Source organism: Zea mays, chromosome 9, assembly GCF_902167145.1.
Source record: "Zea mays cultivar B73 chromosome 9, Zm-B73-REFERENCE-NAM-5.0, whole genome shotgun sequence".
NCBI lineage: Eukaryota > Viridiplantae > Streptophyta > Magnoliopsida > Poales > Poaceae > Zea > Zea mays.
In genome coordinates, this window is record NC_050104.1 from 48,507,748 (window position 1) to 48,525,451 (window position 17,704).

At 42.6% G+C, this 17,704-nt stretch overlaps 1 protein-coding gene across 36 annotated transcripts; it reads right to left on the minus strand.

The window, feature by feature from the left end:
• Positions 1 to 894: 894 nt before the first annotated feature.
• LOC100383104 (uncharacterized protein) lies at positions 895 to 4,670 on the minus strand. 36 transcript variants are annotated; one of them, XR_004852636.1, is made up of 7 exons: positions 4,220 to 4,666; positions 3,423 to 3,922; positions 3,057 to 3,212; positions 2,247 to 2,732; positions 2,080 to 2,156; positions 1,395 to 1,477; positions 901 to 1,300 (listed from the first exon to the last, which is right to left on the minus strand). XR_004852636.1 is itself a non-coding variant. In XM_020543900.3 (6 exons), the coding sequence occupies exons 2-6, from the start codon at positions 3,585 to 3,587 to the stop codon at positions 1,288 to 1,290; spliced, it is 306 nt and encodes a 101-aa protein (XP_020399489.1). In that variant the 5' UTR covers positions 4,220 to 4,667; the 3' UTR covers positions 901 to 1,287. The 36 variants fall into 36 exon arrangements, 1 of the variants encoding a protein (XP_020399489.1); XR_004852634.1 differs by having other exon boundaries at positions 916 to 1,300; positions 3,423 to 3,587; positions 4,220 to 4,665; XR_004852638.1 differs by having other exon boundaries at positions 916 to 1,300; positions 3,057 to 3,149; positions 3,548 to 3,587; positions 4,220 to 4,664.
• Between the last annotated feature and the right edge of the window lie 13,034 nt (positions 4,671 to 17,704).

The following is a 17,704-nucleotide window of genomic DNA, read 5'->3' on the forward strand; positions in this document are numbered from 1 at the left end:
CACTATGCCATCCAAACCCAGCCACTTGGATTTTGGAAAGTCGACTGTCTTCGAAGCTGATATGCCCATGATGACGAAGATAGGCTACTTCGGAGAAGCTGAGAAGAAGTTGATTCTCTTTGGCAGGGAAGAGACCATCCCGAAACCAGAAAATGATAATTGGTAGTTTTTAAGAGCTTCTTCAAAGCAGGGTTGAGGTTTCCTCTACACGGGATGATTGCAGAAGTTTTGGAAAATTTCAAAATTTATCTTCATCAGCTGACTCCTAACGCTATCGTTAGGCTCAACATCTTTATCTAGGCTCGTCGAAGCCAAGGAGTGGAGCCACTTGCTGAAGCCTTCTGCTGGGTGCACGAACTTCACACTACAACCTTTTAGGCCTTCTATGACATTGTGATTATGTCACCAACTAGTATTTATTTGTCACAGGTTGTGTTTTGGTGACATCGTTGTGACGAAAAGGTCATCGTCACAGAAGGTGCGTGTTAAATAGACTACAATGACGATCATCAAAAAAACGTCATAGAGTTTATGACACACATCAAATTCGTCACTAAATCTATGACACTCTATTTTGTCATAAGTCATTATAAAAACGTCACAATTTGTATTGACATGCATTGCCACATGGCTATGGTGATGAGGTGGCATGTGACGTGGCAAACCGTTATGACGAAAACATTTGTCATAGATTTGATCACGTGGCAAGCCACGTGGCAGATGATGTGGCAAAATTGTTGTGACAAAGAATTTTGTCATAAATTGGGAGGCGTTGGCCGCTGACATGGCAAGTGATATGGCGAAGCATTTGTGGTAGATATAATCATCATGAGAATGATCACATCATATGAATTCATACCATGGAATATTACACATCACAACCAAAATATCATATGAATATGTTGAACACAAATATTTCATCCATGAGAGAATTATATAACTTCAAAACATATATCTGCAAATTCTTTAACTTAAAATCCAAATCAAATCCTATAACTTCAACTCAAAGTATTATACATTAAGCATAATTGAAATAATCATATAACTTCAAATCTAGAGCTACTGTAACAAGCTACTATAACAGCTATAAGGTTGTAGGCCCTATAGTGGTTAGTTAGACTTAAGATGGAGGCACTTGGCCTCGATTGAAGCTTAATAGTTGATGAAGGAGGTTATTTTCTTCGATCGATCTCTTCATACTATTAATGGTCTCCTGAGATGCTTTTGCTGCTACATTTGAGGATCTCCAGCTCGACGAGGCCGAGCAACATGAGCCCCGTTGTGAGCCTAGACATGATCCCTGCGAAGAGCACGAGGAAGGAGATGCTCACACAATCACTATCAGTCAAACCATACAATGAGCAAATAGTAATTTTTGGACATCAGATGAATACCTCTCCAAAGGCAAGAACAAATGTCGCTGACAATAATACAAAAAGAACATGATGAAACATTCTATCAAAAATATAGGAAGTGCCTGAAAAGGTTGCAACGAGGTAAACATAAAAGTCAATGGTTAAAACAGAATGGAGTGCGAAAGGTATCAGAAAAAACAACATGTGAAATAAGAAAGGAATAAGGTATAAGAGTATCAACTGGTGAAAGAACACTAGTATGAGAAGTGTGATAGTAGATTTAGGACTGGAAAAATAATATCGATCAGATATACATACACCATATGATGTAATTGGACTAACACATATTGGTCGTGCTGCAGTTGGATGATGAAAGAAACTAGTAGCAACTGGGAGAAATAAGCCTATAGTGGATGCAATAGGTGTTATTCTCAATCTTATCTAAACTTCATCAAATAGTTCCAAAATGTAAGATAATCATAAACAGGATTACAAAAAAATCATGCTGACATGGTGCAAAAAAAAGTTGAACAGACACAACTTCAGAACATTGTCCCTCTCTCCTAATAATGAGTTAAAAGGTATAAGTGTTGATGCTAGGATAATTCATTAGAAGCTTTAAACTAAAATTTCGATATTACCATACATTCTTGTAGCAAATGAATACACTTCTAGAGTACAAAATAGTGTGATAATTGATATGATTGGAATCCAGATACTCTACCTCCATGGCAGCAACATTACACAACAATAGGGTGACATGAAGCTGGTGTTGCTTTTGAACAACTGGAAGGCCGACAGCTGCAACAAACAAAGTAAATAATAAACAACACTTGAGGGACAACAACAATACACTATTGAAACTAAAAAGGGGATGCTAAAATACCGCACCAGGGTCGAGTCTTAGACCTATGCTTTGGCGTAGCAGCGACATCGTAGCCCATTTGAGAATGACCAAGACATTACCGGGGTCGAGGCTTAGAACAATGGTTTGTCATGGGACAAATCAGGAGATTTTTTAACCCAGCCTAAATTTTTTTATACGGGGAGTCAAACTAAAAACCTAAGGAGTGCTACTTAGACCAGCTAATCAACTAGCTAGAGATCCTTTCACGCTGTAAAGATTACTAGGTAAGACAAAACTGAAAGTGCATTCTACCCTAGTAAATAAAAATGGTAGATACAGGATACTCCAGAGTGATCACTTTTTATGATTATCCATTGCATTATACTTCCTCTTCCCACTTATCTGATGTACCATTTCATATATCACCAGAACGAGGTGAACCATAGAAAAGAATGAATCCCATCCACAATGCTTTTCCTTATTCCTGACTATACCCATTTTTGTTTGTTCTCTTTCCTTTTCAAACACTTCTGCATGTAAAAAATATGTCAATGTTAGTGTTACCATCACATTTTATCCTCACTATCATTATTGCCACTTACAAAATCTAGCAGACTTCCGATACGAGCGAGAAAAAAATTCACCACCATACACCAAAGACGCTCTAATGTTCAAAATTACAGAGGTACTTGAGAATACGATAGAGTATATGACGTTCTCATCTCCATTCCTTCATGTAACCAGCCACACCAATGTGATCCCTACTACCAATATAACAAACCCGCACATAGGACAGTAACCAGATCGAGCACAACGAGGTAACAACAGGGAATGGATAGGGATTCAGATCGTACTAGCCTGAGCCTTGGTGTCGGTGCCGCTGTGTTGGAGGATCTCTAGCTCAACAAGGCCGAGCAACGAGCCCAGTGTGAGTCTGGACATGATCCCTGTGAAGAGCACGAGGACATGCTGAACGAATCATCCGCAACCAAAGTTATCCCCCAAAATAACTTATGGCCACAATGATACAACAGTTTCATAAACAAACAAACAAACAAATATTCAGTAAAGATAACTTGAAATGAATAAGTAGGTATATAATGTAGGAAATGTACCAACTCTGCACAAGGAGCACATGCATAACACAGGAGAATTTGAATCAGAAATTAACATCCAGTTTGAGAGAACAAAAATAGAAGAACATTCTCAAAAACTCTCACCGCAATATAACAAAACTTATGGAACATGAACAATCAGAGTATCCTCATCAGCCCAAGATACTACTCCCTCCATCCAAAATTCCCGACAGATAAGGACTCTGGGAATTTTAGGAAAAAAAGTGTACCAGGGGACTTCGAATAGGGAGCACATGCTGAACGGATCATCTGCAACCAAAGTTATCCTCTAGTTTAAGAAACCAGTTACAGTAGAGTGTTGCCAAGCTCTCATCACAATAAAAAAAGAATATGGAAGAGAAGGACTGAATTATTGTCCTCGTTAGCCAACTCAGATTGGTCCTCGTTAATTAACTTGTGGGTTAAAGTCCTTATTTTTGGGATATATCATTTAAACGTTAGGCACCCATATATATTCAATCCACGTGGGGTGAGGAACGAAATTTCAATATTAACAGGTTGATGCTACACATAAAACAAGGGTAAACTGGATGGTCTTTTCTCCTTATAGTTGATGGTGTCACAGGTTGCATTCGACGACAGTCCTATATAATAAACCAAGAATGAATCCAATGCTACATTAGGAAAAATTTATCTTTCGATGCTAAGGAAAGAACCATATGATATTCAGAAGCTGCATAGGGAATCTTCTCAAAAGGTTGGTTGAGCAAAAGTTTCAAGATAATATCCAGAACAATACTTTTCTGCACCACGAATACAACATAAACATTACAAGGTAGCCAAGTTAACACCCTTGTTCGCCTAAGTAGATTTTTCTAATTTCTCCTAACATCGGGGATCAGGATCCTTAATTATAGACATAAAACTTGCTCATTGCTTACTTGCTTGCTGTCGTCGTTGTTTGCTGTCCTGTAGTGGCACGCTCACTTGGCTAGCAGCTGCAGTCACACGCTCGCGGCTTGCCTACTACCCTGCAGTCTCGCGCTAAACTGGCGCAGCTGCTTGTACATGCGCTTCTCCTCTGGCCTCACGTGCTCACCCAGGGCGCACGGTGGCTGGCGCATGTGGTTCGCCCACACGGCCACACACAGACGCTTGGCCGCTCGAGGAGCTCGGGAGGGAATTAGAGGCGGGAGCCCTCACCTGCTCGCCGGCCACCGCCATGCTCGCGAAACCTTAGCACGCCCGCGGAGCCCCGCTCAACCCTAGCACGCTCGTGTAGCCGCTCAACCCTAGCACGCCCGCGTCCGCCACCGTGTGGGACTGTGGCCTATGGGTGCCAATTCATGGCAGATTGCAGTTGTTGGACCTCTAGAGACTATTTGGTCCAACAGTAGGAGCCGGGCACTAGTGGCCATAGGTCTCCTGCATGTGGTTATTGCGGGCCGACGTTGATTTGGTGGGCTGCGAAATTACTAAGGAATAATAGACAAGTTGTATGGGCTAACGTATAGCGAGCGCTATAATAGACCATAACGAGTACTTCACCTCTATAAATATGTACTCCTTTCGTTCCGGTTTATAAAACCTAACCATTTTTTATCAGTCTAATAATATAATACATGCTCTCTCTAGTCATACATACATCGATATATTAGTATAGAGAGAATTAAATACATTTTTAGTCTTTGAATTAGAGGTAGTTACACCTTATACATTGGGATGGAGGCCGGAGTTCATCTAATTATTTTATCAATAAACTTGTATGTATAACATAAATAAGATACATCTTTACCAACAAATACGCCAAAACCCTAGTGGAGGAAGAGACTTTTGGCCAACACTTAGATTATAATTTCAAGCCAGTTGTATTGTAGTTTATTTATTTATTTATTTTTCTAAAATTACATTTATGTATTATGAAAAAACTCATATTGTGGTAATCATATTGCCATGCGTGATGATGTGTCAAACATGAAGATCTATGTGGTAATGAGACCTTACCTTAATGGTGGGTCACGCGAGCTAATATGGATAATAGTATTTTTTTAAAAAAATACATCATATGTCTATAACATATGTGTATTGCCATGCAATATCGTCACAATTATTATGTTGAGAAAGTTATGACGATTCATATATTATCATAAAAAATTGTCACAAACATGATGCAAGAGTATATTATGACAATTTTAATGACGGGAGTTAAATTTTCGTCACTACACTAAGCCATCTTCTAAAAATCGTCATAAACAAGGTGATCTAATGACAAATTACTCTATTGTCATGGACTATTCGTCATATAAGGTCATAAGTGTTGTAGTGTCACTATCAGACCAAGGCTAGAGAAGATGGATTGCACGAGAATTTCAGATGTTATAATTTTGCATACTGCAAAGACATGAAGGCACCGGTGGTTAGCTACCGCACCAAATGGCCAACCGGTTGGAAAACTGAGTGGTTTTATGTTAAGATTGATGAGAAAAAGGAGAAGCTGAAAGTCGCCTAGAGGGGGGTGAATAGGGAGAATCTGAAATTTACAAACTTAATCACAACTACAAGCCGGGTTAGCGTTAGAAATATAAAACGAGTCCGAGAGAGGGCGCAAAACAAATCACAAGCGAATGGGAAGTGTGACCCAAGGATTTGTTTTACCGAGGTTCGGTTCTCTCAAACCTACTCCCCGTTGAGGTGGTCACAAAGATCGGGTCTCTTTCAACCCTTTCCCTCTCTCAAACGGTCCCTCGGACCGAGTGAGCTTCTCTTCTCAAATCAATTGGGAACCAAACTTCCCGCAAGGACCACCACACAATTGGTGTCTCTTGCCTTGTTTACAATTGAAATGATCGCAAGAAAGAATGAGAAAAAGAAGCAATCCAAGCGCAAGAGCTCAAAAGAACACAAAAAATCTCTCTCACTTAACACTAAAGCTTTTGTGGAATTGGGAGAGGATTTGATCACTTGGGTGTGTCTAGAATTGAATGCTAGAGCTCTTGTAAGTAGTTGGAAGATGGAAAACTTGGATAACTTGAATGTGGGGTGGTTGGGGGTATTTATAACCCCAACCACCAAACTAGCCGTTTGGTGGAGGCTGTTGTCGCATGGCGCACCGGACAGTCCGGTGCGTCACCAGACACTGTTCGGTGCGCCAGCCACGTCACCAGGCCTTTGGGTTCTGATCATTGGAGCTCTGACGTGTGGGCCCGCCTGGCTGTCCGGTGGTGCACCAGACAAGTCCTGTAGACTGTCTGGTGTGCCACCCGCGCGTGCTCTGCTCCTCTGCGCGTGCTGGCGCACATTTAATGCGTTGCAGTCGACCATTAGCGCGAAGTAGCCGTTGCTTCGCTGGCTCACCGGACATGTCCGGTGAATTATAGCGGAGCGGATTCCCGAAGCTGGCGAGTTCAGAGTCTTTCTCCTCTGGAGCACCGGACACTGTCCGGTTGTGCACCAGACAGTCCAGTCAATTATAGCGAAGCACCTCTGAGAATTCCCGAAGGTGAAGAGTTTGGCATGGAGTTCCCTGGTGCACCGGACACTGTCCGGTGGTGCACCGGACACTGTCCAGTGGCACACCGGACAGTCCGGTGCGCCAGACCAGGCAGCCTTCGGTTGTCCCTTGCTCTTTTGGTTGAACCCCTTTCTTGGTCTTTTTATTGGCTAAGTGTGAACCTTTGGCACCTGTATAACTTATAGACTAGAGCAAACTAGTTAGTCCAATTATTTGTGTTGGGCAATTCAACCACCAAAATCAATTAGGAACTAGGTGTAAGCCTAATTCCCTTTAAATCTCCCCCTTTTTGGTGATTGATGCCAACACAAACCAAAGCAAGTATAGAAATACATAATTGAACTAGTTTGCATAATGTAAGTGCAAAGGTTACTTGGAATTGAGCCAATATAAATACTTATAAAATATGCATGGATTGTTTCTTTAATTTTTGACATTTTGGACCATGCTTGCACCATATGTTTTGTTTTGCAAATTCTTTTGTAAATTCTTTTTCAAAGTTCTTTTGCAAATAGTCAAAGGTAAATGAATAAGACTTTGCAAAGCATTTTCAAGATTTGAAATTTTCTCCCCCTGTTTCAAATGATTTTCCTTTGACTAGAACAAAACTCCCTCTTAATGAAATCTTCCTCTTAGTGTTCAAGAGGGTTTTAAGATATCGATTTTGAAAATACTACTTTCTCCCCCCTTTTGAACACAATAAGATACCAATTTGAAAATTTACCAATTGAAAAACATTAGTTTTTAAAATTAGGTGGTGGTGCGGTCCTTTTGCTTTAGGCTAATACTTTCTCCCCCTTTGGCATGAATCGCCAAAAACGGATACTTTGAGTGAAATATAAGCCCTTACAAACTACTTTATCCCCTTTGGCAAATAAAATATGAGTGAAGATTATACCAAAGTCGAAGAGTTGCTCAGAGCGACGGCGAAGGATGAGTTACGGAGTGGAAGCCTTTGTCTTCGCCGAAGACTCCAATTCCCTTTCAATATACCTATGACTTGGTTTGAAATAGACTTGAAAAACACATTAGTCATAGCATATATAAAAGAGACATGATCAAAGGTATATGAATGAGCTATGTGTGCAAATCAACAAAAGAAGTTCCTAGAATCAAGAATATTTAGCTCATGCCTAAGTTTGTTAAAAGTTTGTTCATCAAGTGGCTTGGTAAAGATATCGGCTAATTGATCTTTAGTGTTAATGTATGCAATCTCGATATCTCCCTTTTGTTGATGATGCCTTAGAAAATGATACCGAATGGCTATGTGTTTAGTGCGGCTATGCTCAACAGGATTATCCGCCATGTGGATTGCACTCTCATTATCACATAGAAGAGGAACTTTGGTTAATTTGTAAACATAGTCCCTAAGGGTTTGCCTCATCCAAAGTAGTTGCACGCAACAATGGCCTGCGGCAATATACTCGGCTTCGGCGGTAGAAAGAGCTACGAATTTTGCTTCTTTGAAGCCCAAGACAGCAAGGATCTTCCCAAGAACTGGCAAGTCCCCGATGTACTCTTTCTATTAATTTTACACCCCACCCAATCGGCATCCGAATAACCAATCAAATCAAATGTGGATCCCCTAGGATACCAAAGCCCAAACTTAGGAGTATAAACTAAATATCTCAAGATTCGTTTTACGGCCGTAAGGTGAGCTTCCTTAGGGTCGGCTTGGAATCTTGCACACATGCATACGGAAAGCATAATATCTGGTCGAGATGCACATAAATAGAGTAAAGAGCCAATCATCGACCGGTATACCTTTTGATCCACGGACTTACCTTCCGTGTCGAGGTCGAGATGCCCATTGGTTCCCATGGGTGTCTTGATGGGCTTGGCATCCTTCATCCCAAATTTTCTTAGAATGTCTTGAGTATACTTCATTTGGCTAATGAAGGTGCCCTCTTGGAGTTGCTTCATTTGAAATCCCAAGAAGTACTTCAACTCCCCCATCATAGACATCTCGAACTTTTGTGTCATGATCCTACTAAATTCCTCACATGTAGATTCGTTAGTAGACCCAAATATAATATCATCAACATAAATTTGGCATACAAACAAATCATTGTCAAGAGTTTTAGTAAACAAAGTAGGATCGGCCTTTTCGACTTTGAAGCCATTAGTGATAAGAAAATCTCTTAGGCATTCATACCATGCTCTTGGGGCTTGCTTGAGCCCATAAAGCGCCTTAGAGAGTTTATAAACATGGTTAGGATACTCACTATCTTCAAAGCCGGGAGGTTGCTCAACATAGACCTCTTCCTTGATTGGTCCATTGAGGAAGGCACTTTTCACGTCCATTTGGTAAAGCTTGAAGCCATGGTAAGTAGCATAGGCCAATAATATACGAATTGACTCAAGCCTAGCTACGGGTGCATAGGTTTCACCGAAATCCAAACCTTCGACTTGGGAGTATCCCTTGGCCAAAAGTCGAGCTTTGTTCCTTGTCACCACACCATGCTCATCTTGCTTGTTGCGGAAGACCCATTTGGTTCCTACAAAATTTTGATTAGGACGTGGAACTAAATGCCATACCTCATTCCTCGTGAAATTGTTGAGCTCCTCTTGCATCGCCACTACCCAATCCGAATCTTGTAGTGCTTCCTCTACCCTGTGTGGCTCAATAGAGGAAACAAAAGAGTAATGCTCACAAAAATGTCCAACCCGAGATCTAGTGGTTACCCCCTTATGAATGTCGCCGAGGATGGTGTCGACTGGGTGATCTCGTTGGATTGCTTGGTGGACTCTTGGGTGTGGCGGCCTTGGTTCTTCATCCTTCTTGTCTTGATCATTTGCATCTCCCCCTTGATCATTGCCGTCATCTTGAGGTGGCTCATTTGATTGATCTTCTCCTTCATCAACTCGAGCCTCATCCTCATTTTGAGTTGGTGGAGATGCTTGCATGGAGGAGGATGGTTGATCTTGTGCATTTGGAGGCTCTTCGGATTCCTTAGGACACACATCCCCAATGGACATGTTCCTTAGCGCGATGCATGGAGCCTCTTCATCACCTATTTCATCAAGATCAACTTGCTCGGTTAGGAGTTCGTATGATGTCTTCTTGAGGATTCGGTGTAGATACAACCGGTTGATGGCGTAGCAGGCGGTGTTGACCGCCTCGGCTCAAAACCGATCCAAAGTCTTGTACTCATCAAGCATGGTTCTTGCCATGTCCAATAGAGTTCGATTCTTCCTCTCCACTACACCATTTTGTTGTGGCGTGTAGGGAGAATAGAACTCATGCTTGATGCCCTCCTCCTCAAGGAAGCCTTCAATTTGAGAGTTCTTGAACTCCGTCCCGTTATCGCTTCTAATTTTCTTGATCCTTAAGCTGAACTCGTTTTGAGCTCGTCTCAAGAATCCCTTTAAAGTATCTTGGGTATGAGATTTTTCCTGCAAAAAGAACACCCAAGTGAAGCGAGAATAATCATCCACAATAACTAGACAGTACTTACTCCCGCCGAAGCTTATGTAAGCAATCGGGCCGAATAGATCCATGTGTAGGAGCTCGAGCGGCCTGTCAGTCGTCTTGATGTTCTTGTGTGGATGATGAGTACCAACTTGCTTCCCTGCTTGGCATGCGCTACAAATCCTGTTTTTCTCAAAATGAACATTTGTTAATCCTAAAATGTGCTCTCCCTTTAGAAGCTTATGAAGATTCTTCATCCCAACATGTGCTAGTCGGCGATGCCAGAGCCAGCCCATGTTAGTCTTAGCAATTAAGCAAGTGTCGAGTTCAGCTCTATCAAAATCTACTAAGTATAGCTGACCCTCTAACACTCCCTTAAATGCTATTGAATCATCACTTCTTCTAAAGACAGTGACACCTACATCAGTAAATAGACAGTTGTAGCCCATTTTGCATAATTGAGAAACGGAAAGCAAATTGTAATCTAAAGAGTCTACGAGAAAAACATTGGAAATGGAATGGTCAGGTGAGATAGCAATTTTACCCAGTCCTTTGACCAAACCTTGATTTCCATCCCCGAATGTGATCGCTCTTTGGGGATCTTGAATTTTCTCGTAGGAGGAGAACATCTTCTTCTCCCCTGTCATATGGTTTGTGCATCCGCTGTCGATTACCCAACTTGAGCCCCCAGATGCATAAACCTACAAAACAAATTTAGTTCTTGACTTTAGGTACCCAAATGGTTTTGGGTCCTTTGGCATTAGACACAAGAACTTTGGGTACCCAAACACAAGTTTTTGACCCCTTGTGCTTGCCCCCAACATATTTGGCAACTACCTTGCTGGATTTGTTAGTTAACACATAAGATGCATCAAAAGTTTTGAATGAAATGCTATGTTCATTTGATGCACTAGGAGTTTTCTTCTTAGGCAACTTAGCACGGGTTGGTTGCCTAGAACTAGATGTCTCACCCTTATACATAAAAGCATGGTTAGGGCCGGAGTGAGACTTCCTAAAATGAATTCTCCTAATTTTGCTCTCGGGATAACCGGCAGGGTACAAAATGTAACCCTCGTTATCCTGAGGCATGGGAGCCTTGCCCTTAACAAAGTTGGACAATTTCTTAGGAGGGACATTAAGTTTGACATTGCCTCCCTGTTGGAAGCCAATGTCATCCTTAATGCCAGGGCGTCTCCCATTATAAAGCATACTACGAGCAAACTTAAATTTTTCATTTTCTAGTTCATGCTCGGCAATTTTAGCATCTAATTTAGCTATATCATCATTTTGTTGTTTAATTAAAGCCATGTGATCATGAATAGCATTAACATCAACATCTCTACATCTAGTGCAAATAGTGACATGCTCAGTGGTAGATGTAGAGGGTTTGCAAGAATTAAATTCAACAATCTTAGCACGCAATATATCATTTTTATCTCTAAGATCGGAAATTGTACCATTGCAAACATCTAATTCTTTAGCCTTAGGAAGTAATTTTTTATTTTCATTTCTAAGGCTAGCAAGAGTAATGTTTAATTCTTCAATCTTAGCAAGCAAATTATCATTATCATTTCTAAGATTGGGAATTGAAACATCACAAACATTTGAATCAACCTTAGCTAACAAATTAGCATTCTCATTTCTAAGGTTGTCTATAGTCTCATGGCAAGTGCTTAGCTCACTAGATAGTTTTTCACATTTTTCTACTTCTAGAGCGTAAGCATTTTTAACTTTAACATGCTTCTTGTTTTCCTTAATAAGGAAGTCCTCTTGGGTGTCCAAGAGATCATCCTTCTCATGGATAGCACTAATCAATTCATTTAAATTCTCTTTTTGTTGCATGTTTAAGTTGGCAAAAAGAGTACGCAAATTATCTTCCTCATCACTAGCATTATCATCGCTAGAGGACTCATATCTAGTGGAGGATTTGGATTTAACCTTCTTCTTTTTGTCGTCCTTTGCCATGAGGCACTTGTGGCCGACATTGGGGAAGAGAAGGCCCTTGTTGATGGTGATGTTGGCGGCGTCCTCGTCGGAGGAGGAGTCGGAGGAGCTTTCGTCCGAGTCCCACTCGCGGCATACATGGGCGTCGCCACCCTTCTTCTTGTAGTATTTCTTCTCCTTTCTTCTCCCCTTCTTGTCGTCGCCCCTGTCACTGTCACTAGAAATAGGACATTTTGCTATAAAGTGACCGGGCTTACCACACTTGTAGCAAACCTTCTTGGAGCGGGGTTTGTAATCTTTCCCCTTCCTTTGCTTGAGGATTTGGCGAAAGCTCTTGATGATGAGCGCCATTTCCTCATTGTCGAGCTTGGAGGCGTCGATGGGTGTTCTACTCGATGTAGACTCCTCCTTCTTCTCCTTCGTCGCTTTAAATGCGACCGATTGTGCTTCGGACGTGGAGGGACCGTCAAGCTCGTTGATCTTCCTTGAGCCTTTGATCATGAACTCAAAGCTCACAAAATTCCTAGTTACTTCCTTGGGAGTCATTAGTGTATATCTAGGATTGCCACGAATTAATTGGACTTGAGTAGGGTTAAGGAAAATAAGAGATCTTAGAATAACCTTAACCATTTTGTGGTCATCCCATTTTTTGCTCCCGAGGTTGCGCACTTGATTCACCAAGGTTTTGAGCCGGTTGTACATGTCTTGTGGCTCCTCCCCTTGGCGAAGACGAAAGCGACCAAGCTCCCCCTCGATCGTCTCCCGCTTGGTGATCTTGGTTAGCTCATCTACCTCGTGCGCGGTCTTGAGCACGTCCCAAACTTCCTTGGCGCTCTTTAATCCGTGCACCTTGTTGTACTCCTCTCTACTTAGAGAGGCGAGGAGTATAGTTGTGGCTTGGGAGTTGAAGTGCTCGATTTGGGCCACCTCGTCCTCATCATAATCCTCATCCCCTACGGATGGTACCTGTGCTCCAAACTCAACAACATTCCATATACTTTTGTGGAGTGAGGTTAGGTGAAATTTCATCAAATCACTCCACCTAGCATAATCTTCACCGTCAAAGGTTGGCGGTTTGCCTAATGGAACGGAAAGTAATGGAGTATGTCTAGGAATGCGAGGGTAGCGTAGAGGGATCTTACTAAACTTCTTGCGCTCATGGCGCTTAGAAGTGATGGACGGCACATCGGAGCCAGAGGTAGATGGCGATGAGGTGTCGGTCTCGTAGTAGACCACCTTCCTCATCTTCTTTTTCTTGTCCCCACTCCGATGCGACTTGTGGGAAGAGGATTTCTTCTCCTTCCCCTTCCCTTTGTTGAGGGACTCTTCCGATGAAGCCTTCCTGTGGCTTGTAGTGGGCTTATCGCCGGTCTCCATCTCCTTCTTGGCGAGATCTCCCGACATCACTTCGAGCGGTTAGGCTCTAATGAAGCACCGGGCTCCGATACCAATTGAAAGTCGCCTAGAGGGGGGTGAATAGGGCGAATCTGAAATTTACAAACTTAATCACAACTACAAGCCGGGTTAGCGTTAGAAATATAAAACGAGTCCGAGAGAGGGCGCAAAACAAATCACAAGCGAATGGGAAGTGTGACACAAGGATTTGTTTTACCGAGGTTCAGTTCTCTCAAACCTACTCCCCGTTGAGGTGGTCACAAAGACCGGGTCTCTTTCAACCCTTTTCCTCTCTCAAACGGTCCCTCAGACCGAGTAAGCTTCTCTTCTCAAATCAATTGGGAACCAAACTTCCCGCAAGGACCACCACACAATTGTTGTCTCTTGCCTTGTTTACAATTGAAATGATCGCAAGAAAGAATGAGAAAAAGAAGCAATCCAAGAGCAAGAGCTCAAAAGAACACAACAAATCTCTCTCACTTAACACTAAAGCTTTTGTGGAATTGGGAGAGGATTTGATCACTTGGGTGTGTATAGAATTGAATGCTAGAGCTCTTGTAAGTAGTTGGAAGATGGAAAACTTGGATAACTTGAATGTGGGGTGGTTGGGGGTATTTATAACCCCAACCACCAAACTAGCCATTTGGTGGAGGCTGCTGTCGCATGGCGCACCGGACAGTCCGGTGCATCACCGGACACTGTCCGGTGTGCCAGCCACGTCACTAGGCCGTTGGGTTCCGACCGTTGGAGCTCTGACGTGTGGGCCCGCCTGGCTGTCCGGTGGTGCACCGGACAAGTCCTGTAGACTGTCCGGTGTGCCACCCGCGCGTGCTCTGCTCCTTTGCGTGCGCATTTAATGTGTTGCAGTCGACCGTTGGCGCGAAGTAGTCGTTGCTCCGCTGGCTCACCGGACAGTCCGGTGTGCACCGGACATGTCCGGTGAATTATATCGGAGCGGATTCCCGAAGCTGGCGAGTTCAGAGTCGCTCTCCTCTCGAGCACCGGACACTGTCCGGTGGTGCACCGGACAGTCCGGTGAATTATAGCGAAGTGCCTCTAAGAATTCCCGAAGGTGAAGAGTTTGGCTTGGAGTTCCCTGGTGCACCGAACACTGTCCGGTGGCACACTGGACAGTCCGGTGCGCCCGACCAGGGCAGCCTTCGGTTGTCCCTTGCTCTTTTGGTTGAACCCCTTTCTTGGTCTTTTTATTGGCTAAGTGTGAACCTTTGGCACCTGTATAACTTATAGACTAGAGCAAACTAGTTAGTCCAATTATTTGTGTTGGGCAATTCAACCACCAAAATCAATTAGGAACTAGGTGTAAGCCTAATTCCCTTTCAGAAGCTAGTTCAGAGTTCACTTGTCCTTACCTTCAGATTAACTAGGCCCTAGTGCCGCATGACACTGGGGACATAATGCCCAGACGCCGTGGGCGAATTTAGAGTTGTGGCTGAACATATTGGTACTAGGGATTTAGTTCAGGAATACTTAGCCAATAGGGTATTTCCAACGTTAAAGGAATGGGGTATGCCGAAGCTTAAAGGAGAGAAGAAAAAGAATGAACTCGTTCAATTGCCCTATCATTTTAAGTTCAAGAAACACTTCAAAGAACCCTACCAAGAATGGTTGGATACAATTGAAGTTATCTGCAATGAAATCTTGGGCAATTATACGAAAAAAGAAGATCAACTAATGACAGCAGCCTTCGGCACCCGGCCGAAACGAAGGTTAAACCGAGTAATGGACGCTTTGAAATTTGAATACCCAGACTATGAAAGGTTAAGCAAAGATGCCAAAGGGCCAAAACGAAAAAGGGTTGTCAGTGTTATGCAAAGACAAGCTGCCAGGATGATAAAAGAAGAGAATTTGGCAAAAACGAAAAAATCCAGTCCTGAGCCGAGGTGGCCGTGTCGAAGAAAAGAAAGGCTACAACTCCGAAGCCAAAAGTTGATTTAGAAGAAGTTCCCCCAACACCTTCTGCCACTGACGCAGAAGAAATTTTAAAGGTAATGACTGAATCTCTACCTAATAAGCTAAGTCCGCTGGGACCGAAACTAATGAAGCTTTTACAGAAGAAGAAGAAGGAGCCTTCGGCTGCCGAGAAGCCCGCTGAACCAAAAAAGCAAAGAATTATTACTGTCATTGAGGCTATTGAAGAAACACCACCGTCGGGCTCAGCGTCGAAAACAGCAGCAGCCGAAGCTGCTCCTGCCGAAGCTTCTACTTCCGAAGCTACAGCAGCCGAAGCCACAGAGTTGGAAAACACACTTATTGATATTGATGAAATGATTTTGAATATGGCTGAGGAAGAAACTGCTGCAGCTGCTGAGGAAACCCCGGCCATAGTGCCTGAAAAAGGGAAGAAGATGTTTGGAAAAGAGAAGGAGCCTGCCGAAGATGCTTCGGAAGAAGAAAATTTTAACTTTCAAAACATAATTGGGCAAGAATTGTCAAAGGCTGAAAAAGAAGAGCTGAGGGACTATGCCATATCTTGCGGATACCAGCCAGGGGCGCTGCTCTTCGGTGGTGTTGCCGAAGAGAGTTTAGGATGCCTTTGGGACCGAGTTGAGGCGAAGGTTGTCAGCACTTTGTCGAAAAGTGTTGGTTTTCCGAAGCTCGAAACCGATCTCAGCAGATACCGACAACAGCATATCGCCGGTAGCCTGTTTTATTCTAACTTTAAGGTAAAATTCTTCCCTTAACTTTTTATTGTTTTGATATGAGGATGTTTTCTGATGAAAGTTATTTTGCTAGAGCCTACTACTAAGCAAAGCCTTGAGGATGCAACAAGACCTTGAGGACAAGAAAAACGAAGTTATAATTGAGGGCTTAGAGAAGAAGATTAAAGATCATGAAGCTGCCCTAGAAAAGAAAGACTTCGTGCTTCAAACGATGGAAGGTTCACTAGCAGAATCTCAAGCCGAGATCGCCAGATTGAACAGTGAACTTTCCCTACAGTCAAAAAGCTTTGAGCAAGAGAAGAAAGATTTCAAAACAAAACTCGAAGCCGAAGTTGAAAAAGTTCAAATCTACAGAAATCACTCAAGGATCTTCAGGAAAAATGTTTAGGCTTCGGCATCCAGTGCATTCAACGGCTGAAACAGGTCTTTAATTCAGTTGGAGCCAGCTTCGAAAAGTTTAAACCTTCGGTTGAAGATCTACCGGGCACATTTGATCATATTGAAGGTGAAGTTGAAGCTCTCGACGAAGTTATAGCTGGACATGGTGATTTCTGTGCCCTGCTAGCTTCTCGAGGCACAGCTGCCGCCTTCGGGTCTGTTTGTTTACCCCCCAGATTATATAATCTGGATTAAATAATCCTAAGAGGCAAACAAACAGTCCAGCTTATTTGCCTAGATTATATAATCTAACCCCTTGGATTATGATAATCCATAAGCAAGTGAGGAGGTGCTTATTTCAGATTATTTTTTTCCCACTTCCCCACTACCCTTTCAAGTTTCCTAGAAATTACCCACCATTGCCATTATAATCCACCGAATCGTTTTTGCGCCTAGTACTAGTCAATTTGGGGATGAAGAAGGTGACATGAATGCCTTCCGTGATAATATTGCTAATGCAATATTTGCCAATGTCAATTGAACTTTTTTTCATATATGAGTTTCAACCTAGTACAAATATAGAGGGCATTCTTGTCTTTCTCATACAAAAGAATCCTATTAACAACTCAAATAATCTGGGTAAACAAACAGGACTACCGAGATTATATAATCCAGATTATATAATCCTCCAAAAATAATCCAGATTATATAATCCATGGGGGTAAACAAACAGGCCCTTCATGAAGGCTGGCTGTACACATGGAAATATTGTAAACAGACCAAACTTCAGCCTGTCACCAACAGACTTGGATGACATCCCCGGCCTGGCCCGAAGCACCAGAAACAGATTCGTTACTCAAATCTGGGCAAAGGGCGGGCGAAACTTGGCTGGTGACGAAGCTCGAAGTCACCTTAAACCGGTAATAAACTCATACCTTGTGCTTACCTTTTCCTTGAAACTTGAATTTACCTTATAATTCTTTGATATGTACACGATGACGAAGCCGAGGAGCATTGAGCCGAAGCTTAGCAGACGATCCGAAGCTTAACAGATGATGATGAAGCCGAAAACCTAGCTGTGAAAAAACTCTAGAAAAACTCTTGT